Here is a 27,996-nt window from a genome sequence, read left to right as displayed (position 1 = left end):
ACACTCTGGCCTGAGTTCTCAGATCAACTCTCAAAAGCCTAGGGCAGTGATAGCTTGGGAAAAAGGGGTGTTCTGGCTTCTCAAATTTTGGTTTTAAATCTTGAGAGCCAATGTATGGAGGTCTTGGAGCATCGCTTTTCCGGGGTGAGGATGAATGTGCTGTGTGACATAAGAGCAACCCTCCTGTCCAAAAGGAGACCAGTGTCCCCAGTTCTTTTGGGAGGGAGATTGGGAGAAATTTGGCCAGAACCCATGTTCAGTGGGTCTAAGCTGGGAGGTGGAGAAGCCTCCTGTGCAGCAAGAGCTGGGGCTGGAGAAGGCTGGACATGGTTTGGGCAGAGACCTGAGGGGAGCCCTGCAGATCCCAGGCCATCGAGAGACAGAGACAGAGACAGAGACAGAGACAGAGACAGAGACAGAGAGAGGTGGGAGGGACATGGAGAGGATAGAAGGGCAGAGGGCATTGGAAAGTTTCCCACATCAGTAAGGACAAAAGCTGGTGCCACAAGAGGTTTGAGACTGGGATGTCCAGGACACAACCTGACAGGGCAGGGCAGGGGGTGACCACAGCAGGAAGAGGCGCATGCAGCGAAGGGCACAGAAACCTGACACCCCTGACCCAGGTCACTCTCTGGGGGGAGAAGGGCAAAAAAAAAAAAAAAAAAATGGGAGAAGGAATATCCCAAATAGGCAGTTAACCTGAAAGCAGCTTTGTTTGAACTCCCTTGAATGGACGTGTTTCAGGGATGGCCAGCAGCAGATGCCAGGTGTCAAGAACTAAGTTAAATTCAATTGTTCAAAAGAAGAAAATGACAATCTTGTGCATCTGAAGACCCAGTGTGTGGCTCATCAGCCCCTTTAGGCATGGATTTAAAAGTACCCATCATGTATATATCTATGATCCCAACTTTTCAAAAAAAAGAGCCTGCACAAAGACTGGGAAGAAAGAGATGAAGGGAAAAAAGTTAACAACGCTTCTCTTTCATGGTGGGGCTATGGTGTTTTCCACCTTGTAGATTCCTATATGCTCTAATTTTCCCAAATTAATTGGGTATTAATTGACTAACTTTTTAAGAACAAAAGTAATACCTACCCACAGTGGGAAAATTCAAAATTCGAAAGTTAAAAGGCACGAAAGAAATAAAAATATAAACAGTAGAGAAATAAAAATTCCCTTTCCCTAATGGTATCTATTGAACACACGTTCTTGTGATTCTTTCTAGGAAAAAAATATGCATATGTTTCCTGAATAGAGCATGTCTTACTTTTTGAATGGAACAACAACAACAAAAACTTTCATTTTTAAAAAAGAAAGGGAAACACAGAATATGAAGTTTTTAAGCTAACTCCCCTCTAATACGAAATGTTCCTTTTTTATGGTTAAGAAAATGTTTCTTTGGTCTCGTTTCACTCTATAGTTTATGTGGAACTGGGGGGAGGTTGGACTATGAGAACCAGAAGGTTATTCAACAAAACTTTTATGCAAAAAAGGGAAAGACAATAAATAGAGTTTCTTTTGGAATTCATGTACAAAAATGTTCTATTTGAGAAGTATATAATAGGTTTTCATTTTCTTTTTTTTTTTTAATTATTATATTTTTAAAAATTTTATTTATTTATTTATTTTTGGCTGTGTTGGGTTTTCGTTTCTGTGCGAGGGCTTTCTCTAGTTGGGGCGAGCGGGGGCCACTCTTCATCGCGGTGCGTGGGCCTCTCACTATCGCGGCCTCTCTTGTTGCGGAGCACAGGCTCCAGACGCGCAGGCTCAGTAATTGTGGCTCACGGGCCCAGTTGCTCCGCGGCATGTGGGATCCTCCCAGACCAGGGCTCGAACCCGTGTCCCCTGCATTGGTAGGCAGATTCTCAACCACTGTGCCACCAGGGAAGCCCCATTTTCTCTTTTTAAAATTAATTCTCTTTTCTTTTGCTCTATGAGCAAAATCCAAATCAGTATACTGAAGAAAAATAAGTCCTATTACAACCAGGTTAGAGGTTAGGGACATGGGGGTGGAAGAGAGAGGAGGCCAGTGATTCACGCAGGTATTCCAGAGCCCCCAGCTGAATTCCCAAGGCCTGGTAGGAAGGTTCAGAAATGCAGCTGTGGCAATTAGGAAGTGGCTGCTGAACTGGGACAAATAAGAGGGTCATTAATCACGGAAGTGAAGCTCTGATGGGTAAGGGAATAGAGGAAGAAGGTTTTGGATTGGCTGGGAGAGCTTTGGGAGCTGAAAGAGACTTTAACCTTATAATGCCTCCAGGTGGGACATGGGAAGAAATCGAATTGTGCATCTGGCTGACATCTCCCCTCCTCCGCCTCCGCCCTTTGCTCTGTCTGGGTGGTTCTGCCTGCTGTGAGCTGTGTACCATGCCACAGCTTGAGACTGCCAGCTATTTTTATGGTAATGCGTATTCGCTTTGCAGTAGGTTTCTGAGAAAGTAAAACAAGAGATGAAATTAAGAGGAAAATGGGGGGCACTTCCCTGGCGGTCCAGTGGTTAAGACTTCGCCTTCCAATGCAGGGGGTGCGGGTCTGACCCCTGGTCGGGGAGCTAAGATCCCACGTGCCTTGTGGCCAAAAAACCAAAATATAAAACAGAAGCAATATTGTAACAAATTCAATAAAGACTAAAAATGGTCCACGTTCAAAAAAAAAAGAAAATCTTAAAAAAAAAAAAGAGGAAAATGGGGGAAATCATAATTATGGTATTAAGGCAATTTGGCTAATAGATCCATGTCAAGAGAAATCATCATTTTGGTTTTAGGAGACTGCAAGGAAATGGGACGACTTTCCTGAGTGTTGTGTTTACTGAGGTAGATGAAAGTAAGGAATTCAGCCTCAGTTTACATTCTTCGACACCCTAGCTGTTTATATAGTATTGAAGTAGAAAGTGAAATGAAATACTAAGAGAGCCACAGTTATGGAAAATACCGCCTTACGCCTTACGTTTCAAATACTTGCCAGGCACTCAGTGGCTGCTTTTGTGAAGAGAACTGAATGTAGCAGGAGATAGTCTCCCTCCCACATTCATGAAGCCAAGCACCTGAATATTATAAGAAAATTCAGTACAAAGGGATCTGATTGCATTTATCCTTATTATTAAACTCTTGCACAATGGACATTTGATGAAGACTACGTATTGGAAAAATTGTAATATTTAATATTTAAATGACATAGGAAGTGACTACTTATTACATTATTAAAACAATGAATAGCATAATACATACTCTCTTCCATAATATTTTGGTCTGTTTTCCACCTATATTGAAAAGAAGAAAAGTGTTAATAATGCATTTGAATTCAAATCAGATAGATAAAAATACTATTCAAATAAACAGAGCTAGAGTCCTGGGAATAATTTTATTCCAGTTTTTATTCCCCAAATCAGAGATCCAAGACACTCTGGGGTTAAGCAACACATTCCACTCTCTTGAGTAAAAATGACCTAGAACTGCCATATTTCTCTAATCATTAGGCTCAGTCCCCACCCAAACTCAATCACCCAATAAAAAAATTTTTGAAGGAAACACAGTGAGGCTTATTTTAATATTAAGGAATTATAAAAGTATTACAAGGCTTCATCCTGAAGGATAGAACAAATACTTTTAGCATGAATAAAACACAAACATTTATTTCAATCTTCACCTAATTGTTTCATTATGTATTTATAATAAAAATGGGGAGTGCACCCGGATTAAAAAATAAGTTTAATTTGGTCTCTTTCCCGATAAAACCAATCTCCTAACATTCTTATTTTTTTCAACAAATGGCGAATGGGCTAAAATTCACTTGACACCAGAGGTACAAGCTTTGGAGGATAAGATTTATGAGTTGACTGAAAAGCATAAACATTCCAGAAAAGATTTTTCAATCACATCTTGAGCCTTGGGGTTATCACATTGGATTTCTGCCACATATATGTGATAATCTACTTTCATATGAACTTTGTTTTCTTACATTCAAGGTGTTGGAGTTGGTAAGAAATTAACATGAATTCTCATGTTCAACTTTTATTCTTCTGGTCTGATTCCAGGGACACTGAGAACATGTAGAGCTACATGAAGTTATGGATTTCATTGATGGTTATAACAGCAAGATCATGTTTGTTTACTAGAGTAGAATATGAGCTGGGCAGCTATTTCATTTACAGTCATTTCTGTCTACAGTCAAATGGACAGTTTTCTCAGCAGGGCACCGTGGTGGGATTTGAAGGCAGTTTCCCGGCCTATCCTTACTCTCCAAAGGATGCAGGGGACCTGAGTGGGCAGTAGGGAGGTATGGACTAGAGGAAAAGGTTCAAAAGGGGGAGCCGGGTCTCTCTGGACCATCTTGACAAGTCTGCCTTGGACAAGCCTAGCTGGCATAAGACTAATCATCTAGATACTTCTAAATATGTGTTCACTCTTCCGTGCGTTTTACACCTGAAGAGCACTGAACCAAGAGAGGGCATTCATCACTCTTAATCTTTAAGGTTTGAAGCCTGCTGGGTGTCACTTATGAAGGAAGATCTAAATAATATGATTAATCGAAGCACAAAGTGTGTAAAAAGGCACCTTGTTATCTGATTACTCTACATGCTGGAAAGCTTTTGAATGTGAGTTGAACATTTTGTCATCTACATTGTTCTATTGGCTTTCACAGTTCTTTCTTACTCTCAGGATACTGTAGATATGTGGCTGCAACACCAACATGCCATAGAAGAAATTTAGAATTTTAGAAAAGCTGATGGAAGTAGGTAATATATAATATGCAAGATATCTCTCCTTTCTTTGAGAGTCAATGTTCCACATTTTGAAATGACTCCTTATTTATCAGGACAATTTTTTTTCCATCTTTTTGGCTGAGCCACAACACAGATTTGCAAATCTAGGTGTAGCTACCAACCCCATTCCCTTCCTCCATCCTCTTATCTTTCCAAAAGAGAAGGGTAATTTTTTTTTTTTTTTAATATGTGAAAGACAAGTTTATTTGCCTCCAAAGGACTCAGGTAATTTAGAGAAATTTAAAATACAGTTAGTTGGTAGGGGGAATCATCCCTAATCAGCAGCTGCCGAATAATCAAGCCTAACTACCCAGTTGGGCCTCAGAACACTGTTAACCTGTCTTTCCGTAAGAAAGAAACGACTACAGTTTTAATTATAATTTGGGGTTATCCATGTAGTCTGACCTTCTCCCTCACAACCCTTATTCCATTGAATATTGACTCTACCAGTTGAAAAGGAAAATATTTCCTTGAGATTAATAAAAAAACAAAAGGGTGGTAGACTATAATAAGAGAAGGGTAATTAATCTAATTTCCCAGATGGACAGCATGGTAGGTGGAGCTTACTACTAACTCCTGGCGTGCAGGGAAGTAGTTAATTTAATTGACTCTTAAGAAGACAACAAATTGCTTTCAGTTCATCCATCACTCATAAAAATATATGGTACACTTATGTTCAGAGCTCTGTGCTCAGCCCTGTCATTGTTCGTGAAGTGATGACCTCACAGGTGTGAGAGGAAAGATCTAAGGAGCTCAGGGGTGTTCTGTACTTGCAGTAAGAGGAAACACTTGCAAAATCTAACATAGGCCCCCAAATAGGGAAGTCAATATCTAGGGTGCCTTGAGGAATACCAAATAAGATCCCGCCTGCAGGACCCTTTGATCCAATTGAAGAACAAATCTGCATATGAAAACTGCAAGAAAATAAAACAAGAGCACTGAATTGTGTGGGAGAGACTACACATGGAATAGGGCCACACAATAGGTCCCAAATATTGCACAAAACGTATACTAGAATATTCTTCTTTATTTAGCTGAAATTCAAATTTAACTAGGCATCCTGTTTTTATTTCATTTTTTCTAAATCTGGCAACCCTACATAGGGAGAGAGGAAACGTGGAAATAAGAGAGAGTGAAGACAGAGGATGTGGGCAGTCATCTGATCACTGCTCCCACTGTCCAGGCTGTTTTGATAGTGACCTGATTCAACCTCTCATCCCTGTGTTGTCTCTGTTGCTCTTAAAGAAAACATAGCTTCCTCGGTAATGTTAAAGAGAGAGAGAATGGCTGGGATAAAAAAAAAAAATACAACAATCACCTCTTCCTTTCCTAAACTTTTGCTCACAGGAATCTAAACATAGTCTTTCTCTCCACCGTTCACTAAGCTTTTAACCAGTCAAGAGCTTAATATAAGTTAAATGAGCCCAGAAAAATCACAGAATGTGCACATTTTTTTTAAGGCGGATAATTTTGGATCCTCAGATCCAGACAAAACACAGTCGGCTGATGTCAGGGCTCCAAGGGACAAGGGACCTGACTAGAGAAACTAGAACCTCTACCCTGTGATGGAGTATTGCCTTAAAGGAGCCTGACTCTCTCCAGGTGCTGCCCCACACTAGACACTGACGGAGTCAGGACCCACCTGTGAAATGCAGATTTGTTTTATTAAAGAAGCCCGTAGTGTTGAATTTCAATTTCCAGGTGTATGAGATTCTCTTCAGTGAATGAGACAGAGGACAATTGATAAATAAAAAGTAAGGCAGCTCAGAAGTTCTTGCATTTTCATTGAGAATTATGCCTGTTAAAATCAGGCAACTTGACAAAAAATGGAGGGCTAATTTAGGTAATCATGTGGATTCAGGAAGGGACAAAAATGTAACATATCCCAACATGAAGGAAAGTTGGTTCTGGAACGAACCTGCCACTGTGATTATCCTAGGATAACCCATCACCTTGGTGAAACTGGTCATTGAGGATTTGATTAACAGAAATCGGATCTGCAATGCCTGCTCTTGGGGTTTAGTGATCCAGCTCCAAGAAGTGAAAGAAGCCCACCCTTTTCAGGACAAAAAAGTAATAATTTGTATACATATTGCTGGATCTTCCAATACTGGATCCTTTCATGATCTACCTGGTTCTGAAAGGAACACCTGTTTTTGCAAAAGGAGGATACCAAGTTGATCGGTGAGCAAACAAACACCTGAAATGGGTCCTGCCCAAAACACAGGTGAACTTGGTGAGTGTGGTGTGACTGTGAAGAATGGTGGCTGATTCTTTTTATAAATATAACTGAACATCATATTCTAAGCAAGCATCATGTACAGGAGAATAGCCCCTCAAGGTAGGTAATACATGACACTGATGTCACTGTTGATGAGAACACTTTTGGAATTCCTCTTTTGGAACTGCCTTAAGAATCGCTACCCTTTTTCTTGGATATACTTACAGCTGCATTTCTCAAAGTGTGGTCTGGTCATTCAAAACAGAAACTTCAGGATGCTCGTTAAAGACTGCAGGATCCTGATCCCTTCCTCAGACAAACTGAATCAGAATTACTTAGGGTGGGGCTTTAACGTGTTATTTAATCAAGTTCCCCTGGATGATATTTAAGCATACACTAAAGTTTCAGAATCACCTGGTAAATAGAAACATACATTTATTTTTTGAGAACGGATTTAAGAGTGGATGTTATTGTGGCAAACAGGTATAAGTTATTCAGAGCCAAATTCAGTAAATAGGGTGAGTGATCCGACTTGGAAACACATCTGAGACAAAAATGGGGCGTGATCCTAAGATACTAAGATTTGCACTGTGACTTAATCTGAAGGTTCTTTAGAAGAGCATTCTCAGCACACTCTAGGCAATGGGAAATTGGTGGAATAAAAGCACAGCTTCCCAAGATGACTGATTGGAAAGGGACCACCCTCATGTAATATATGTTAAACTATTTCATGACTTTATAGTCACACCTCATATGTAATTATTGCCAGTACTGTGACTACTGAAGATGGTTTTTATCCTGTCTAGCCCTGTCCATACAATGCACCCAACCCCGCTCAACAGTCCATCGTTTTTTGTATGTTCTTATTTTAAGATCCTGAACTTTCTTTTAATAAAATAAAGGTGGATCACAAGATGGTTGAAAGGGTGGGCTCTACACTCAGACCGCCTGTCTTTGAGGCCAGATCAGTGCGTCCATAAGCAGGTTACTAATCTCTCTGTTACTCAGTTTCCTCATCTTTAAAATGGGGATGATAACAAAAATACCTGCTTCACTGAGTTGTTGTAATAACTAAGTGAGTAAATACATGCAACATGGTTGCAACAGTGCCTGGAGTACAGAGATATTCAATGAATATTAGCTATTACTGGTGCCCAGAGAGACCCTCCTGTGTAGAGAAGGAAGAGGTAGGTCCATTATTTTCTGTGCTCTTAAAGCTCCTTTTACTGATCTCTGCTGAAAAACTTGACATCTCACCATATTTTAAATCTTTACTGGGCTGGTTCTACTCTAACTATTCTGTGAGTGTTTTGAAGCAGCCATTTTTGTCTTCATCATCATTGTATTCCTAGGATTTCACCTGATGTCAGGCACAGAGTGAATGCAGGCACCTCTTGTTATCTGAATCAAATCCATTCCTAAAAATGTGTTGGGCAGCAGAGTTTCAAATAGCAAGAGCCTATATATTCCATTATTTTAAATGGAAGAAAATAATAATTCATTCTTAGAGCATCCAAAAATATCAATGTCCCAGATATTACTAAAATTCTTTTAAATAATTATATAACAATCTGATAAGAATTTCTGCATAATATAAAATATTTAAACACCAATTATGTAATTGTTTAACACCTCATGATGTAATTAATAGGTATGTTGATGTACAGTCCGCAGCTGAACAGAATAGGAATTTCATTATCCGTCTACACTGAGCATGTTCTATAATAAAAATAAACAATGAAATAATATTGCCAAAGATTTGAAAGATACTATCTAAATCAGGCCTGAATTGGTAGTGCCCCCAGGTACCTAGCCCAAACAAATACTGAGGAGCTAAACCCTCAGGGGAAAAGTGGGGGGAGTCATGGGTATAATGTGCAATATGTTTAAACAGGAGGTGGAGCGGGAGGACTCTGAGGTATGAGAGGAGCCCCTCTTCCATCACCTAGCTTTCCTGCTACTCAACGTGGGATCTGGGGACCGGCAGCATTGGCATCACCGTGGAGCTCGTGAGAAATGCAGAATGTGCGTTTCGAAGGGGAGTCATATACACATTAAAGTTTGAGAAGCCGTCACACATAGGAGAACTTGTGACAGCAGGTTTTTAACTGGGAGAATGATGTTGGCTAAAACCTTCTGTACGTTGTTACAGCAAATATTCGGAGAGTGATTGTTCTGAGAGCAAAGAGTGCCTGTACTCATTAAACGTTTGCAGAATGAGACAAAGATCATGAACGAAGAGCCCCGCTGTCAATTCAATTGTTGTGTGACCCTGAATAGGTTATTAAACTTCTCGGCATCTCAGTTCCCTCGGTTTTCAATAAAACTGGAGTTATAAAAATGTACTATTTTAATAAGGCTCTTTCAAAGATTAGGTGAGATAATGCATGTAAAAACCGGTAGGGCTTGGAACGTTGTGGTAATAGGCTAACATTTACTGAGTGGCTATTCTGTGCCAGGAACCGTCCTTACGGTTTCACGTGTTGATCTCATTTAAGCCTCCAAACAAACCTATGAGGGAAGTGAGTGCGATTATTTTACACAAAGCCCTCAAATAACTAGCTTGAGGTCATAGATCTAGTAAGTGGCTTTGGACTCAGCACACATACCTTCAACTACAATACTGTGCTTCCCAGCTTCTCCAGAGCAGATGCCAATCAATGTTGATGGCTTCATTGGCTAGCAAAATTCTACGGACTGGTTTCAGACTGAATTATCTGAATTGTCCTTGATTTTTCTTTGCCAGGACTGAACACCTTAAAATCTCCTTGGACTTCTGTCAATGAGTTAACAAATGTGAACTTGGAATAAATTTGCCTAGATGTTGTGATATTTTGGGTCTCTCAACGATTTCCCTGTGATTTAGAATTAAATGTATTCCAAACTACCTGGTTTGTTTTTCAATTTACTCTTCTAATTTTAAGGAAAAATTCTCAGCATTTTGCAAAGCTTGAAAGAACAGTAGGGTGACAGCTGCATAGTGAGAGACAGGAAGCATAAGCCTTAAATGAGTTTGCTTTATAGTCAGATTATCATTGCCTAGATAAACACAAGTTCTTTTATATTTAACACAAAGGCATTTAAAGAATATTGTGAGTCCCCTGTAAACAAGGTTTCCAATTACTGAAAAAACTAAGCTTTTATAATCCCTCAGCAGCTGGTATGTGTTAAGTTTTTGCCTAATAGAAATAATTTAAAAACCCAATTTAGCAACCTCCTACACAGGGCAGCTAGACTGCTGGATTCTCTAAGATACAGATCAAGTGTAGGAGAAAAGGCTTTTGATGGGGGGATTTGTATTCATGATACTGGGGCAATTTCATCCAGAAAAAAATAAATATGGATTATTCCCTTCTAATTAGAAATCAAAGATCTCTATTGAAAGGGAGAGAAAGAAAATGCAAGTACTGAAATTTACATTCTTGTGGTCAGATTGCATAGTATAGAATGAAAATTGAGTAAACTTGAAATCTCCGGTTTCTTTTCTTTAGTTTTCCTCATGGCATTACTTTAACCTTTCCAGGATTCTGATGGCGTGCTGATGAGGTGCATTCCTTCCTGTCTCGATTAGAGCGTATTATAAAAAATCTACTGGCCAGTTTTTCTGTAATAAACCTCTTTAAAAGATTACCAATGGTTTTCCTAAGTTATGTAAGTACCCACAAGTTGGGCGCCTTAGTAACCTGCTATAAACATTCTGCTAACATGTAGATGCGCACAATATCAGGTTGCGTGCTCAGGACCAAAGCAGTTTCCATTCATTTGGTTTGTTTTCTGCCTTCTTCTCCTTTTTTTCTCATATTTTTCCAGGAATTATGATTTAAAAATCAGTGATAATATTAGAACAATTAAAAAGACTTTTCATAGACCAGTGGTTTTCAACTGGGAGGGGAGGTGTTTTTTATTCCCCAGGAGATATTTGGCCACGTCTGGAGACAGTTTTGATTGTCATGACTAGGGGGAGGGTGCCACTGACATCCAGCGGGTGGGAGTCCAGGGATGGTGGTAAACATCCTGCAATACACAGGTCAGCACACCCAAAACGTCTATAATGCTGAGGTTGAGAAACCCTACTTTAGACTAAAAGAACTTTGAACTCTTGAGCATTCCCAAGGAAGATTAGTAAAAAACATTCTTTTAACTAAAATGCAAATAAGCAGCAAATACTTTAAAAACATAAAATAAAATGGAGTAAAAGGAAGGTAAGAGGTAATACTTGTTTTTGATAATACTGAAAATTTATAAGAGCAGCTTTTAAGAAAAGACAGAAATACTACTCAGGGAAATAGCTCAGATAAATACAAAATTTAATAGACTAGCAGCTCAATCAGATTAATAAGGGAACCAACCTCCCTCCCCCCTTGGAAAAATTATAAACAATCTAAAATATGAAAAACACTAAAGAAAAAAATTTAAGATATTATTCAAGAATATCAACCACGATAAGCATACATGTGAACTAATCGATATATATACACTACCGAATGTAAAACAGCTAGTGGGAAGCAGCCGCATAGCACAGGGAGATCAGCTGGGTGCTTTGTGACTACCTAGAGGGGTAGGAGAGGGAGGGTGGGAGGGAGATGCAAGAGGGAGGGGATATGGGGATATATGTATGCATATGACTGATTCACTTTGTTGTGCAACAGAAACTAACACAGTATTGTGAAGCAATTATACTCTAATAAAGATCTATTTAAAATAAATAAATAAATAAATAAATCCCTTACACCATGGGACTCCACACCACAGCATGTTGCTTTGAAACTATGCTCTGATCCCTGGGTTGGAAACAAAACTTCCACCACTCACGCTCCCAGTGTTAGAGAGTGCACCCCGGGGAGGTGAAGCATTGAATGGCTGTCTAGTACCTCAGTGATGTCCTGATTTCCCAGGGTTAGTTATATAAGCACCTATACAAAACAAGCATCATAAAAGAGGAAGGTGAATTGCCCAAATTCCTTATATTTGGATTTGAAAAGTACTGGAAGGGTAACTACACCCAGACACACACCCATACAAATACCCATGCCTTGCACATTCAGCCCTTTGCTCCTGGTTCTGGTTTTCTCCAGGTTCAGACCTACTGACCCTGACCCAGAACCCCACTGAGAGTACAGTCCAGGAGGAGCGGAGAAGGAGCCAACACTTAACAGGTGTCTTCAGTGTGTGTGCTTCAGTTCTCCCAACAGGTAAGTTATGTAGAGGTTGGCATTCCTAGTCCACAGATGAGAAGAAGAAGGCCCCTGTGACTACATCACCTGAAGATCACACAGTGGCATGGAGATGAATCCAAACCAACATCTGATTGACACCAGAGCCCATAATCTTCTCCTACACCAAGAGGAAGGGAAATTGTCCAGGGAACAAAAGAGATGGTACACTCACAGAAAACACCGACTCTGCTGTAATAGGTGGGTTGATCTTCAGTTGTTAAACCCCTCAACCTGCCCATTCTGGAGACCTGGGTGGGCTGACTGTTACAGGAATACAGTAAGTCCCTTACATACGAACCTTCAAGTTGTGAACTCTCAAAAATGCGAACGTGCATCTGGTTCCAGCAAGGAACCAGAACCTGTGCCATCAACGTCAGGCGTGAGTGAAACTGCAGCTTGCCCTCCGTCTCCTATCGCTGACGATCCTTTAGTGCTACCATCTCCCACCTCCTCTCCCTCCTCCAGTCAGTAACTCGTCTTGCCTGTTCACTTGATGCCAGCCCCTGTATGCCAGCTGTTGTACCGTACTACTGTACTTTTCAAGGTACTGTACTGTAAGACTAAAAATGTTTTCTTTATTTTTTGTTTGCTTGTTTTTTATGTTTTATTTGTGTGAAAAGCATTATAAACCTATTACAGTACAGTATATATAGCCGAGTGTGTTAGTTGGGTACCTAGGCTAACTTTGTTGGACTTACGAACAAATTGGACTTACGAATGTGCCCTCATTACGGAACTCGTTCGTATGTAGGGAACTTACTGGTATCTGTTCACCACATCTGATGGTCAACCTCCTTTTCTCCCCATGCCAGTGAATGGTACTACTCAGGGCCTCACCCACCCAGTGCCCAAGCCAGAAATTGTCATCCCAGATTCCTTCCTCTTTCCCAACCCCACTGTCATTAAGTCCTGTCCATTGTATGTAATTTCTTAATTGCTCTTGAAATGCTCTCTCTTTTTCCTCATGTTCACTGCACTACATGGTCACCTGGACCACTGAAATTGTCTTTTTTACAGGTCTCCCTGTCTGCAGTTTAATCATCTTCCAATTTATCTTTCACACTGAGGGCAGAAAATGCAGATCTCATTGTGTTACTCTCTGCTCCAAATTTTTCACTGCCATGTGGTCAAAACCACACAACTTAGTGGGGCCTTCCCAGACTATTCAACTTGAAAGTGGCGCCTCCTTTCTTTGGCATATCCCATATCTCTTCTCTGGTTTATTTTTTTCCACTACATTTATCATCATCTGAGATACTATATATTTTAATTGTGTGCTTTTTGCCAACTATATATTTTAATTGTGTGCTTTTTGCCAGTCTCTCCCATTCAAATAGAAACTACACAAGGGCAGAGATTTTTGTGTTTTGCTTGCTGCTGTATCTCCAGAGTCTAGAACAGAGCTGGTATATAGTAGGTGCTCAATAAATATTTATTGAGAGAATAAATGAATAGTATACAGAATCTTCCTTTCTTTAATTAGTAATCTTTTGATGTTCCAACTTCCTGCTTTTTTCTTTTTCTTTTTTTTTTTTTTTTTTGCGAAAACTCCTATATATCCCGGCTCCTCCCTTACTTCTTCAGAGCAGTCCCTCAGAGCCATCTGAGAGGCTGTCTCCCGGGCTTAAGTCCTCAGTTTGTCTGCCAAATAAAAAATGATTCTCAACTTTTAGGCTGTGCATTTTTTTCAGTCGACAGTCCTTAGCACACACACTCTTGCTCCACCACATCCTCGTTCCCCAATTCTTTAAGTTCCTAATACAGAATGCCTTGTAGTTTCACACCTTGGTTGTTCATAGACTCTGGCCATTCTTTGGTTGTGATATTTCCTCTGCCTGGAATTCTAATACTTGCTCTCTAACCTGTCTATCCCTTAACCTGGCAAAATCTCACTGATCTTAAAACTAAGAGGCAAGATGCTACTATGGTAGGAAAATCTCTCCTGGCCAACTCACACCAGTTTAGGTATGGTTTCCTAGCCTCTCTGTGAACTTTATAAAGGCCTCAGTTAGGGCCATGATCTTATTAGGATTGGGATTGTTGGCCTTTACAACTTCAGGATGTGAGCTCCTTACGGAAAGGGCTCCTGTCTTTTCACCTCTGTTGTCCTAGCAACCAACAGCATATGTCATACAGAGCTCAGCTTCAATGGAAGTAATACATTATTTGAAAGACAGCTCTGCTAATGGCCCTACATTCCCTTCCTGGGCTCACTGAAATTTCAAAAGGGGCCTGCGTGGCAAGATAGGCAGTACTGCTGGCTCACACCTTGGTCCTTTATGCTTCTACACCATAGGACAAAACTTGCTCCCCTCCCAGTTTTCTGAATCTCCAAAGAGTGAAGAATGAAGCCCACAGGGAACAACGACTGGTAGTCAGTGATTCCGCTAATCAAGTTCCTGCACATTCTCGGGCCAAGGGGTGAACATGTGAACCAACATAAGCTGCTCAGATGCTCTGACCCTGGAATTTGCAAGTTGAGGAAAAACTATTAAGAGAAATGGTTAGAGCTGATTCACATGCATGGCAGAGCCTAACAGCAACAACAAAAATAATTGCTAATAGTCATTAAGAACTCACTATGTGCCAAGAATTGTTCTAAGCACTTTCTTTCTTTCTTTTTTTTTTTTTTTTAAAGGGTGTTGAATTTTGTCAAACTTTTTGCATCAATTGAGATGATCATGTGTTTTATTTCTTCATTCTGTTAATGTGGTGCATTGCACTGATCGATTTTTTTTAAATTTATTTATTTATTTATTTATTTATGGCTGTGTTGGGTCTTCGTTTCTGTGCGAGGGCTTTCTCTAGTTGCGGTAAGCGGGGGCCACTCCTCATCGCGGTGCGTGGGCCTCTCACCATCGCGGCCTCTCTTGTTGCGGAGCACAGGCTCCAGACATGCAGGCTCAGTAGTTGTGGCTCACGGGCCTAGTTGCTCCACGGCATGTGGGACCTTCCCAGACTAGAGCTCAAACCCGTGTCCCCTGCATTGGCAGGCAGACTCTCAACCACTGCGCCACCAGGGAAGCCCTCTAAGCACTTTCTTGACGTATGTTGACCCATTCAATCCTCATGACTAGCCCATAGGTAAAATCTATCACACCCATTTCCAAAGGGCAAACTGAAGCACAGAGAAGCAGGGTATAAAAGCAGGCTATAATATCCCAGAGCCTGGGCCCCTAACCACACACTCTACTGCTCAGAGGTGCAGCCATCCTATTTCCTGGATCCCTGGAGATGTCCTGATTCACAGATCCTTCCCAAAGCCCCTTGTTCAGCATTTTTTTTTCTGTACAGAGACTTTCTTCATATCTTTCCAACCACTCTCCTCACTACTCCCTCTTCCCAATCTTTTTTTTCCCCCCTAAATTTAGCCAGATTTGGTTTCTGTTGCTCACAAAAGAATCCTAAGAGATATTCCCATTAAATCCCAATCTCTAAGGCTGGAGCCAGGGTGGCTGTGAGGTTTACAAAGCTCCACAGGGGATTCTGACACATACATAGGAGTGGAAACCATGATTTTGGGCAGTAGTTTCCAAACATGGAAAGAATGAACAACTTCCTAGGACTTCTACATGGATTTTGATCCACTCTCACAGTAGCCTTCCAACAGCACCTAAAAGCCTAGCCATGGGCATTACTCTCCTCGGCAGCTGGTCTACATCATCTTCCCAGCAGCTCACTTTGACCCACTCTTCCTTGCTACGTCTTCTCTGGCACTGACTCCTTGGCTCCATGTGTTGACACCCAACACCCACCTCTGGCACTGCTTGTATGGACAACCCAGCTGGGTGTATTGCTCTGGCTGTGATCTCTTGGCTAGGGCTTGGTACTCATCCTCTGGCATCCTGAAGCCACGGCTCCAGGAAAAATGACTTTCATTCCATCAAGCCAAAGCCCATGGAGGCCTCATTGGCCAGGCTGGCTGGCCGGCCTCTGACCAGGGCAGGAGAAGCAAATGTGATGGGTTCACCTGTCCCTCCTCCTGATACGTCCTACAGACAGGCACCTTATTTTGAAAAAATCCCATAAAGGAGAGTCAAAGTCTAGGATTTAATCATGGACAGTTATTTTATCTTAATATCTAATCTCACATCTCTCTTGCTTCAAAATACACTTTTTCCCTTCCTTTGGTCTTCAGTACAGATAAGAACCTGAGAATATTCTCCATAGGAGGTTTCCACTATTAGAAGCCATCTCTGTGCCACCTGATTGCCTGTTCTTCCTCACACTAAATAATCCTTGTCCTTTTAATCTTTTCCAATAGATCCTATTTTCCAAACCTTAATTCATCTTCATTATTCTCCTTGGAACTCTCTTTAAATTCTCCACGTACCTCTTAGGCTCAAAGAGCTTGAAGTACCCAAAAGAATCGAGTCAAATCAAGGGAAAACTAATGCTACTGTTAAATTTCTAGCAGGAAAAAGATTGGGTGAGTACACTCATTTAATGCCTCATTCTTGTTAGCAAATTCCTTCCTTCAAAGCTTAATGGTATTTGGGTTAAGTGGTACTACATGTGCTTTGGAAAAGACAATGTCCATCATTCTCATTCTTCTCCCCAGAAGTTTTTTTATTTTCTCCCTCCTCCTAGAAATATAAGATTCAAATGTAAGTATTCAATGTAAGAATTCAAATTTATGTGCTCAAACTGATGGATCAAATTAAGCTACCTATAGAAAAAGGGGACAGAACTTAGGAGATGGTAGGAATTAAAGATTATCCAGCAAAATGTTCTCAATATTGTTTGCATTATAACCTTCCTTTTTTGCACGTGTTTTTCTTCCCTAATCATCTCTTCCCAGTGAAATTTCAATACTACAGATAGATTGTATACCTGTTTATGTTCTATATGTATATCTGTGCTTTATACATTGAAATAGTAAAATTTTTTTATAAGCCCCCTCAAGAACCAATCGCCCCTCCTTGGGCATAATACTGCCCCCATTGAGAACTCATTGTCTGGTGACATCTTCATGGCTTTCAGAATGCTTTTATATTTATTCTTCTACCAGGAGGGTGGACTATGTATCTTTGCCTCCTTTTCATAGATGAGAAAGCTGCAGTTCAGAGTGATAAATTAATTTTCTCCCAGTCCTACACACGGTTAGCAGAAGATTCAGGGTTGAAACCTAGTTGATTTCAGGTCCCATATTCATTTTGCTACATGGTGATGATGCCATAAAATCCAGAAGCCTGTTAAAAAAATTACTTAATTTAGCATTTCCCCCAAACAATTCCCAACATGGTAATAAATAAGAGTAAAAGTGCCTTATTAATGTTTGTCCTTGCTTTCAAATTCTTTTTCTGACAAATTATTCCACATTAAAAATTCTTGAGCTTATGGTGTTTGCAGCAGCTCTGACACTGAGACACCCTCCTGCCTTTCATTTTTGTTCCCTGGGCCGGAGCATGCCCTGCCATTGCTCTTCTTGCACAAACGTTCTTTGTTTTTCTTCTTGACATTTTATTATGAAAATTTTCACACAGGCAGAAATATTGAAAGACTTTTACAGCAAACACCCATATAGGCACCCCCTAGATTCTATAAGGTACTATATATACTTGCTCTATGGCATATCTATTTCTTCATCCCTCTATCCATCCACTAATCCAAATTTGTGGGGGGCTGTATTTCATAGTAAGTTACAGACATGGCACTCTTTCCCCCAGATGCTTCAGCAGGCAAATCATTAATCAGAATTCAGTAACATATAGACTTTTAACAGGAAGGTAACACCAGCTCTGTTCCTGAAATTAAAGAAAGTGAGCTTAGTTTGCATGTTCAGATGGTGTTACCAAATAAAGAGATTCCACATACCTCTTCAATTTCCTGCTTATGGAGCACTGGGCCACCTCTTCTAACAGGCTACCATTTCTTGATGGGGAGGAAGTGGCCGTGAGAAAGCAGGTGAAAGAACACCTTTTTTTTTCTTTTTACAACTTCTTATTGTAACTTCCCTGGCTTCTTTCATCAATTTACATGTGTTAAATATGAAGGTCAAAATGTTCCTTATAATGGCTTGGGATCAAATTCATCCTACATTACAGGTCTAAAATTCCCTTTCTGGCTAACATTTACACAAGTGCTTGGGAAGTGGTAGAAATTAAAGACCAATACTTCCCATAGATAAATGCCAGGCACTGTTCTGAGTGCAGTACATGTATTAACTCACTCTTCAAAGTTACTTCAAGTGCAAGACTAGGGGTCAGGAAACTTTTTCTGTCAAGGGTTAGATAGTAAATGCTTTGAGGACCATACAATTTGTCTCAAGTACTCCACATGGAAGCAAAAAAGCAGCCGTAGACAATACGTAAAGGAATGAGCATTGCTGTGTTCTAATAAAACTTTATTTACAAAAAAAGCTGGCAGACTATAGTTTGCCAATGGCTATGCTAGACTAACAAACATTAGAGTCCATTCTTAAAAATCGGTTTCAGGACATCTTATAGTTAGCTCAAAACTCTGAGCTTTTGCCAGTGCCTCAAAAGGCCTTTTTATTTAATGTTGGGTCAAATCATCTATTTGTGTTCATGCCCTTTTGTCTCTTACTGTGCAGAAAGGAGAGAATCATTCATTTTTACTCTATGGCATACTGATGGCAACTTACAAAATCAAAATGAACTAAGACAGCAAATGGTTGAATTATATTGTTAAACGACGGAGAATACTGAAACCCTGAGGGATCTGATCTGTATCCTTGAATTGAAAAAGGTGCTGCTGGAGTGTCATTAAGCATGGTCTTTGAGAAGTCATGGAACTTGGAGGATCACAGCAGAGCAAAGGGACAACCAGAAAAGTGTAATTACAGACGTGGTAGAAATATCCCTGGAGATACAAGAACAATTCATCAAACGATTGATGCGTAATTACCTAGGAAGACACAAGGTGCTTGATGGCATCCAATATGCCTTTGTCGGGCTGTGCCAAGGCTATTTAATTTCCTCCCACAGTAGATGGGGAGATGACACTGGCCATGTAAATAAGGAGGAGGAAAGAGATACTATCGTGAAAGCAAAGCTTGCTATTCTGTCCAACAAGACAGGGAGATACGGTGTACTGAGAGCTAATGCCAAGACTGTGGTTTGTCAGAGGACAGAGCCAAAGGTGACTGATTACCAATGGCACCAGTCAACCTGGGGAAGGCAAAAGGAGTGGTAGACTGAGGCAAGGAGGCAAGGTCAGGACTACACCAGCACTGGACTGGCTTTTATTGGTAAATTAATCGCCTTCAATCCTGAATTGAGAGCTACTCATCGAGCACAGAGATGATCCACTGAGTGAAGTGACTAGCACTTGGAAAATAGAAGTATAATTCACAGTATTCCTGACATAATGATAATGGATTTGGTATTTTTATTAATGCAAAGGTCCATTAAAAGCAAGAGTAAAGGGACTTCCCTGGTGGCACGGTGGTTGGGAATCTGCCTGCCAATGCAGGGGACACGGGTTTGATCCCTGGTCTGGGAGGATCCCACATGCCGCGGAGCAACTAAGCCTGCGAGCCACAGCTACTGAGCCCGCCTGCTGCAGCTGCTGAAGCCCGTGAACCTAGAGCCCATGCTCTGCAACGGGAGGGGCCACTGCAGTGAGAGGCCCGCACACTGCAGTGAGGAGTGGCTCCCACTCGCCACAACTAGAGAAAAGCCCACGCGCAGCAACGGAAACCCAATGCAGCCAAAAAAAAAAAAAAAAAAAATCAAGAGTAAATAGATTTAGCCAGGATTTCTGCACAGTCACAAGGTAAGGAAAACATCAAAAAGAGCTGGAGTTCATAAGAATATATACCGAATATGCACAAACATGAATATGAATCACCTGATTAGAACTGAATTTGAATATTTTTGTTAATTAGTCCTGCAAACATAAGACTAAGAAGGGTGGGAGGGCGGTGGTGGGCATAGAAAACCAGGTTAAATTAAGCACTGACCATTCCCCTACAAAGATTCATATTTGGCCTCTGCAACATACGAGGGTGTGGGAAAGCTAGACGTAGCAAAGAAGAAAGGCAAAGGCAAAATACTTTTAAAGGGTGGAAAATAACATCTAGGAGGAAGTACATCTAGAAAAAAAGGCGGCTATGGGGTAACTTGGCATCGACTTTGAAGTTCATGAAAAATCTAGCACAGTGCTGGGCAAACAGTAAGCATCATCAGGAGACAAAGCATCTTGATTCTCCTAGTCCAGGGCACAGAGAAAGCAGCATGAAACAGAAAGTAGAGAGACCATTTCATTCGAAAAGATACATGCACCCCAATGTTCCTGGCAGCACTATTTACAACAGCCAACACGTCGAAGCAACCCAAATATCCATTGACAGATGAATGGATAAAGAAGATGTGGTATATATACACAATAGAATACCACTCAGCCATAAAAAAGAATGAATGCCACTTGAAGTAACATGGATGGATCTAGAGATTGTCATACTCTAGGAAGCGAAATAAGTCAGAAAGACACAAACAAATACCATATGATACCATTTATAGGTGGAATCTAAAAAAATGATACAAATGGACTTATTTACAAAACAGAAACTGACTCACAGAAATAGAAAAAAAAACTATGGTTACCTAAGGTGAAAGGGGAGGAGGAATAAATTAGGAGTTTGGGATTAACAGAGATATGCTACTATATATAAAATAGATAAACAAAAAGGATTTACTGTATAGCACAGGGAACTATATTCAGTATGTTGTAATAACCTATAATGGAAAAGACTCTGAAAAAGAGTATATATATAGTATATATGCATATATATATATATATAAAATTGAATCACTTTGTTGTACACCAGAAACTAACACAGCATTGTAAATCAACTATACTTCAATTTAAAAAAAAAAAGAAAGTAGAGGAAGTGAGAACAATGGCTACAGCAGTGGTCCTCCCACTTGAGCGAACATCAGAATGACCTGCAGGGTTTGTTAAAACCCAGATTGCTGGGCCCCAACTCCAAGTCTGTGATTCGTAGGTCTGGGGTGGGCCAGAAAATCTGCATTTCTGATAGGTTCCCTGGTGATGCCGCTGCTGCTGGTCTTAGGAGCACACTTTCAGAATCACTGGGTTAGAAGGCCAGTCCTGGATTTGGACTATCTGAGTCTGAATCTGGCTCTGCCCTTCCTGTGCTATTTGTCTCATTTCCTCTTGTAAAACGAGACAGATAACAATTGCCATGGCACTGTTATGAGAAATAACATACGTGAAACTCTTAACCCAGTGCTCAGGGTGCCGTAAGTGATCCATATGTGTGGATTACTATGGAAAGACTGATAGCAGTAAATAATTAGGTAATATCCCTTAGAGCAGCCATAGTCAAATCGGGACGGTCTGAGACTGTGCCATCCACATTATTTTTCAAACGTCTCACTGCTTGATTAGCCAGGCCGCACTACCCTAGGAAACATGGCTTGCTCGGGGCAAAGTGTAACCTGCCCCCATCAGCATTATTTCTCAGTTAATGTTTAACCAGATGAGTCAAATGTGAAGCATGTCTTTTAAACCTCACTAGTGCATACAGTGCTATGTACCTGTTCCCTTTCTCAGAGGATCCTGGCCACACCTGAAATTTTGTTGGACCTGACCTCTGAGTCACAGAGCAGACATACTGTGGGTTGTTCTAGGTAGCGACTGGTGTGGAGACCTTTGCTTTCTGTTTGGGTAAGGCTGGCCCTACAAAAGCCAGCACCTCCTCATAACCTCTGTGCCCTCAGTCTGGACCAACCCTCTCCCTCCTCTGATCTGTGAGCAATGGTATCTTGGATTATGGCTGTCACAGACTAAGTAAGGATAACAGAGTGTGTGTTGTAATCCATGATGCTGTCGGTTATTCTTTTTTTCTCTAAAACAACTAACTACACAATGTAGTACTTCATCTCTAGTAGTACCTTCTTAAGAAATTTTACTTCTCAGAGGGCAGACAGCAGAAGCAAGAAGAACTACAATCCTGCAGCCTGTGGAACAAAAAACACATTCACAGAAAGACAGACAAGATGAAAAGGCAGAGGGCTATATACCAGATGAAGGAACAAGATAAAACCCCAGAAAAACAACTAAATGAAGTGGAGATAGGCAATCTTCCAGAAAAAGAATTCAGAATAATGATAGTGAAGCTGATCCAGGACCTTGGAAAAAGAATGGAGGCAAAGATCGAGAAGATACAAGAAATGTTTAACAAAGATCTAGAAGAATTAAAGAACAAACAAACAGAGATGAACAATACAATAACTGAAATGAAAACTACACTAGAAGGAATCAATAGCAGAATAACTGAGGCAGAAGAACGGATAAGTGACCTGGAAGACAGAATGGTGGAATTCACTGCTGCGGAACAGAATAAAGAAAAAAGAATGAAAAGAAATGAAGACAGCCTAAGAGACCTCTGGGACAACATTAAATGCAACAACATTCGCATTATAGGGGTCCCAGAAGGATAAGAGAGAGAGAAAGGACCTGAGAAAATATTTGAAGAGATTATAGTCGAAAACTTCCCTAATATGGGAAAGGAAATAGCCACCCAAGTCCAGGAAGCACAGAGAGTCCCATATAGGATAAATCCGAGGAGAAACATGCCAAGACACATAGTAATCAAATTGGCAAAAATTAAAGACAAAGAAAAATTATTAAAAGCAGCAGGGGAAAAATGACAAATAATATACAAGGGAATTCCCATAAGGTTAACAGCTGACTTCTCAGCAGAAACTCTACAAGCCAGAAGGGAGTGGCATGATATACTTAAAATGATGAAAGGGAAGAACCTAAAACCAAGATTACTTTACCCGGCAAGAATCTCATTCAGATTCGATGGAGAAATCAAAAGCTTTACAGACAAGCAAAAGCTAAGAGAATTCAGCACCACCAAACCAGCTCTACAACAAATGCTAAAGGAACTTCTCTAAGTGGGAAACACAGAGAAGAAAAGGACCTACCAAAAAAACCCCAAAACAATTAAGAAAATGGTAATAGGAACACACGTATCGATAATTACCTTAAATGTAAATGAATTAAATGCTCCAACCAAAAGACACAGGCTTGCTGAATGGATACAAAAACAAGACCCATATATATGCTGTCTACAAGAGACCCACTTCAGGCATAGGGACACATTCAGACTGAAAGTGAGGGGATGGAAAAAGATATTCCATGCAAATGGAAATCAAAAGAAAGCTGGAGTAGGAATACTCATATCAGATAAAATAGACTTTAAAATAAAGAAGGTTACAAGAGACAAGGAAGGACACTACATAATGATCAAGGGATCAATCCAAGAAGAAGATATAACAATTATAAATATATATGCACCCAACACAGGAGCACCTCAATACATAAGGCAACTGCTAATAGCTATAAAAGAGGAAATCAACAGTAACACAGTAATAGTGGGGGACTTTAACACCTCACTTACACCAATGGACAGATCATCCAAACAGAAAATTAATAAGGAAACACAAGCTTTAAATGACACAATAGACCAGATCGATTTAATTGATATTTATAGGACATTCCATCCAAAAACAGCAGATTACACTTTCTTCTCAAGTGTGCATGGAACATTCTCCAGGATAGATCACATCTTGGGTCACAAATCAAGCCTCAGTAAATTTAAGAAAATTGAAATTATATCAAGCATCTTTTCTGACCATAACGCTATGAGATTAGAAATCAATTACAGGGGAAAAAACGTAAAAAACACAAACACATGGAGGCTAAACAGCACATTACTAAATAACCAAGAGATCAATGAAGAAATCACAGAGGAAATCAAAAAATACCTAGAGACAAATGACAATGAAAACATGACGATCCAAAACCTATGGGATGCAGCAAAAGCAGTTCTAAGAGGGAAGTTTATAGCTATACAAGCCTACCTCAAGAAACAAGAAAAATCTCAAATAAACAATCTAACCTTACACCTAAAGGAACTAGAGAAAGAAGAACAAACAAAACCCAAAGTAGTAGAAGGAAAGAAATAATAAAGATCAGAGTAGAAATAAATGAAATAGAAACAAAGAAAACAATAGCAAAGATCAATAAAACTAAAAGCTGGTTCTTTGAGAAGATAAACAAAATGGATAAACCATTAGCCAGACTCATCAAGAAAAAGAGGGAGAGGACTCAAACCAATAAAATTAGGAATGAAAAAGAAGTTACAATAGACACCACAGAAATACAAAGCATCCTGAGAGACTACTACAAGCAACTCTATGCCAATAAAATGGACAACCTGGAAGAAATGGACAAATTCTTAGGAAGGTATAAGCTTCCAAGACTGAACCAGGAAGAAACAGAAAATATGAACAGACCAATCACAAGTAATGAAATTGAAACTGTGATTAAAAATCTTCCAATAAACAAAAGTCCAGGACCAGATGGCTTCACAGGTGAATTCTATCAAACATTTAGAGAAGAGCTAACACCCATCCTTCTCAAACTCTTCCAAAAAATTGCAGAGGAAGGAACACTCTCAAACTCATCCTATGAGGCCACCATCACCCTGATACCAAACCAGACAAAGATACTACAAAAAAAAGAAAATTACAGACCAATATCACTGATGAATATAGATGCAAAAATCCTCAACAAAATACTAGCAAACAGAATCCAGCAACACATTAAAAGGATCATACACCATGATCAAGTGGGATTTATCCCAGGGATGCAAGGATTCTTCAATATACGCAAATCAATCAATGTGATACATCATATTAACAAATTGAAGAATAAAAACCGTATGATCATCTCAATAGATGCAGGAAAAGCTTTTGACAAAATTCAACACCCATTTATGATAAAAACTCTCCAGAAAGTGGGCACAGAGGGAACCTACCTCAACATAATAAAGGCCATATATGACAAACCCACAGCAAACATCATTCTCAATGGTGAAAAACTGAAAGCATTTCCTCTAAGATCAGGAACAAGACAAGGATGTCCACTCTCACCACTATTATTCAACATAGTTTTGGAAGTCCTAGCCACGGCAATCAGAGAAGAAAAAGAAATAAAAGGAATACAAACTTGAAAAGAAGAAGTAAAACTGTCACTGTTTGTCAATGACATGATACTATACATAGAGAATCCTAAAGATGCCACCAGAAAACTAGTAGAGCTAATCAATGAATTTGGTAAAGTTGCAGGATACAAAATTAATGCACAGAAATCTCTTGCATACCTATACACTAATGATGAAAAATTTGAAAGAGAAATTAAGGAAACACTCCCATTTACCATTGCAACAAAAAGAATAAAATACCTAGGAATAAACCTACCTAGGGAAACAAAAGACCTGTATGCAGAAAACTATAAGACACTGTTGAAAGAAATTAAAGATGATACCAACAGATGGAGAGATGTACCATGTTCTTGGATTGGAAGAATCAACATTGTGAAAATGACTATACTACCCAAAGCAATCTACAGATTCAATGCAATCCTTATCAAATTACCAATGGCATTTTTTACAGAACTACAACAAAAAATCTTAAAATTTGTATGGAGACACAGAAGACCCCGAATAGCCAAAGCAGTCTTGAGGGAAAAAAACAGAGCTGGAGGAATCAGGCTCCCTGACTTCAGACTATACTACAAAGCTACAGTAATCAAGACGACATGGTACTGGCACAAAAACAGAAATATAGATCAATGGAATAGGATAGAAAGCCCAGAGATAAACCCACGCACCTATGGTCAATTAATCTTTGACAAAGGAGGCAAGGATATACAATGGAGAAAAGACAGTCTCTTCAATAATTGGTGCTGGGAAAACTGGACAGCTACATGTAAAAGAATGAAATTAGAGCACTCCCTAACACCTTACACTAAAATAAACTCAAAATGGATTAGAGACCCAAATGTAAGACCAGACAGTATAAAACTCTTAGAGGAAAACATAGGAAGAACACTCTTTGATATAAATCACAGCAAGATCTTTTTTGATCCACCTCCTAGAGTAATGGAAATAAAAACAAAAATAAACAAATGGGACCTAATTAAACTTCAAAGCTTTTGCAAAGCAAAGGAAACTACAAACAAGACAAAAAGACAACCCTCAGAATGGGAGAAAATATTTGCAAATGAATCAACGGACAAAGGATTAATCTCCAAAATATATAAACAGCTCATGTAACTCAATATTAAAAAAACAAACAACCCAATCCAAAAATGGGCAGAAGACCTAAATAGACATTTCTCCAAAGAAGACATACAGATGGCCAAGAAGCACATGAAAAGATGCTCAACATCACTAATTATTAGAGAAATGCAAATCAAAACTACAATGAGGTATCACCTCACACCAGTTAGAATGGGCATCATCAGAAAATCTACAAACAACAAATGCTGGAGAGGGTGTGGAGAAAAGGGAACCCTCTTGCCCTGTTGGTGGGAATGTAAATTGATACAGCCACTATGGAGAACAATATGGAGGTTCCTTAAAAAACTATAAATAGAATTACCATATGACCCAGCAATCCCACTACTGGGCACATACCCAGAGACAACCATAATTCAAAAAGACACATGCACCCCAATGTTCATTGCAGCACTATTTACAATAGCCAGGTCATGGAAGCAACCTAAATGCCCATCGACAGACGACTGGATAAAGAAGATGTGGTAAATATATACAGTGGAATATTACTCAGCCATAAAAAGGAATGAAATTGGGTCATTTGTAGAGACGTGGATGAATCTAGAGACTGTCATACAGAGTGAAGTAAGTCAGAAAGAGAAAAACAAATATCGTATATTAACGCATATATGTGGAACCTAGAAAAATGGTACAGATGAACCGGTTTGCAGGGCAGAAATAGAGACACAGATGTAGAGAACAAACGTATGGTCACCAAGGGGGGAAAGCGGCACGGGGGTGGGGATGGTGGTGTGATGAATTGGGAGATTGCGATTGACATGTATACACTGATGTGTGTAAACTCGATGACTAATAACAACCTGTTGTATAAAAAAATAAATAAAACAAAATTCAAAAACTCAAAATAAAATACTAATTCATGTGAAAATTTTTTTAAAAATGCACATTTCAAAAAAAAAAGAAAGAAATTTCACTTCTTATCAATCACTGTTAATTCTCCCTCATTTTCCTTATTCTGTTTTTAGGAAAAAAACCTTTTACTTTTGCCTCAACTTTCACTCAACTTATATATATATATATATGCTGTTCCTTGGTGGCCCTCTCCAGTTTAGCCATCTGTCCTCTCGGCTTGGAGCCTCTGAGCATCTGAATTCTATAGCAGCTTGTCCGCAAGAGCCCTTATCCATTGCTCACGATATCACCTTGGAAATGAATAAATATTTTCTAGGTGCAAACGTGCAAAGTCTGCGTTACATTAGAAGAAATTCAGAATATTCCAAAGAGAGTAAAATTTTTGGAAGGTTATGTAATTTGGTAGATGGCCTCACTTGTTAATAAAAAAAAGCAGCTTTTTATTTAAAGAAGCAGAAAACTTGGTTTTACCTTTAGAAAAAAAATAAAACTCATGTGTCTAAAATTTTTTTTCTAACATTAGTTTTATGAGAAGGTTTTCCCCCTTTACAACAGTGGGTCTACAAGCAAAGTAAGTCTAGCTCAGGATGAAATCACATCAGCAAAAACGCCTGACTGCATTAGGAAGTGAAATGAAAGCCTGGGGGTAATAATGATGGGAAAAGCCTTTTATTCTAGGTTGTATCAATAGTAAGGGGAGAAAAGAGACCAGTGGAGGAAGTCTAGGATGAAAAGAAGAGAAATATTTCTGACCAGGGAAGAAATAGCCTTCTGATTACTACACATAAAGCCAATTAAAAG

At 39.7% G+C, this 27,996-nt stretch overlaps 1 protein-coding gene across 1 annotated transcript in view; it reads right to left on the bottom strand.

Annotated features, from left to right (window-relative positions):
* Nucleotides 1–27,996, bottom strand: part of CHN2 (chimerin 2) — a 325,693-nt gene that overhangs the window by 123,477 nt on the left and 174,220 nt on the right. Inside the window, exon 4 of the mRNA XM_068549225.1 lies at nt 3,226–3,257. Coding sequence (XP_068405326.1) covers nt 3,226–3,257 — 32 coding nt within the window. The remainder of the gene's footprint in view (nt 1–3,225; nt 3,258–27,996) is intronic.

This window comes from Eschrichtius robustus, chromosome 8 (genome assembly GCF_028021215.1).
Source record: "Eschrichtius robustus isolate mEscRob2 chromosome 8, mEscRob2.pri, whole genome shotgun sequence".
NCBI lineage: Eukaryota > Metazoa > Chordata > Mammalia > Artiodactyla > Eschrichtiidae > Eschrichtius > Eschrichtius robustus.
Note: the sequence above shows the minus strand (reverse complement) of the source record. Positions and strands in the feature narration are given on the sequence as shown.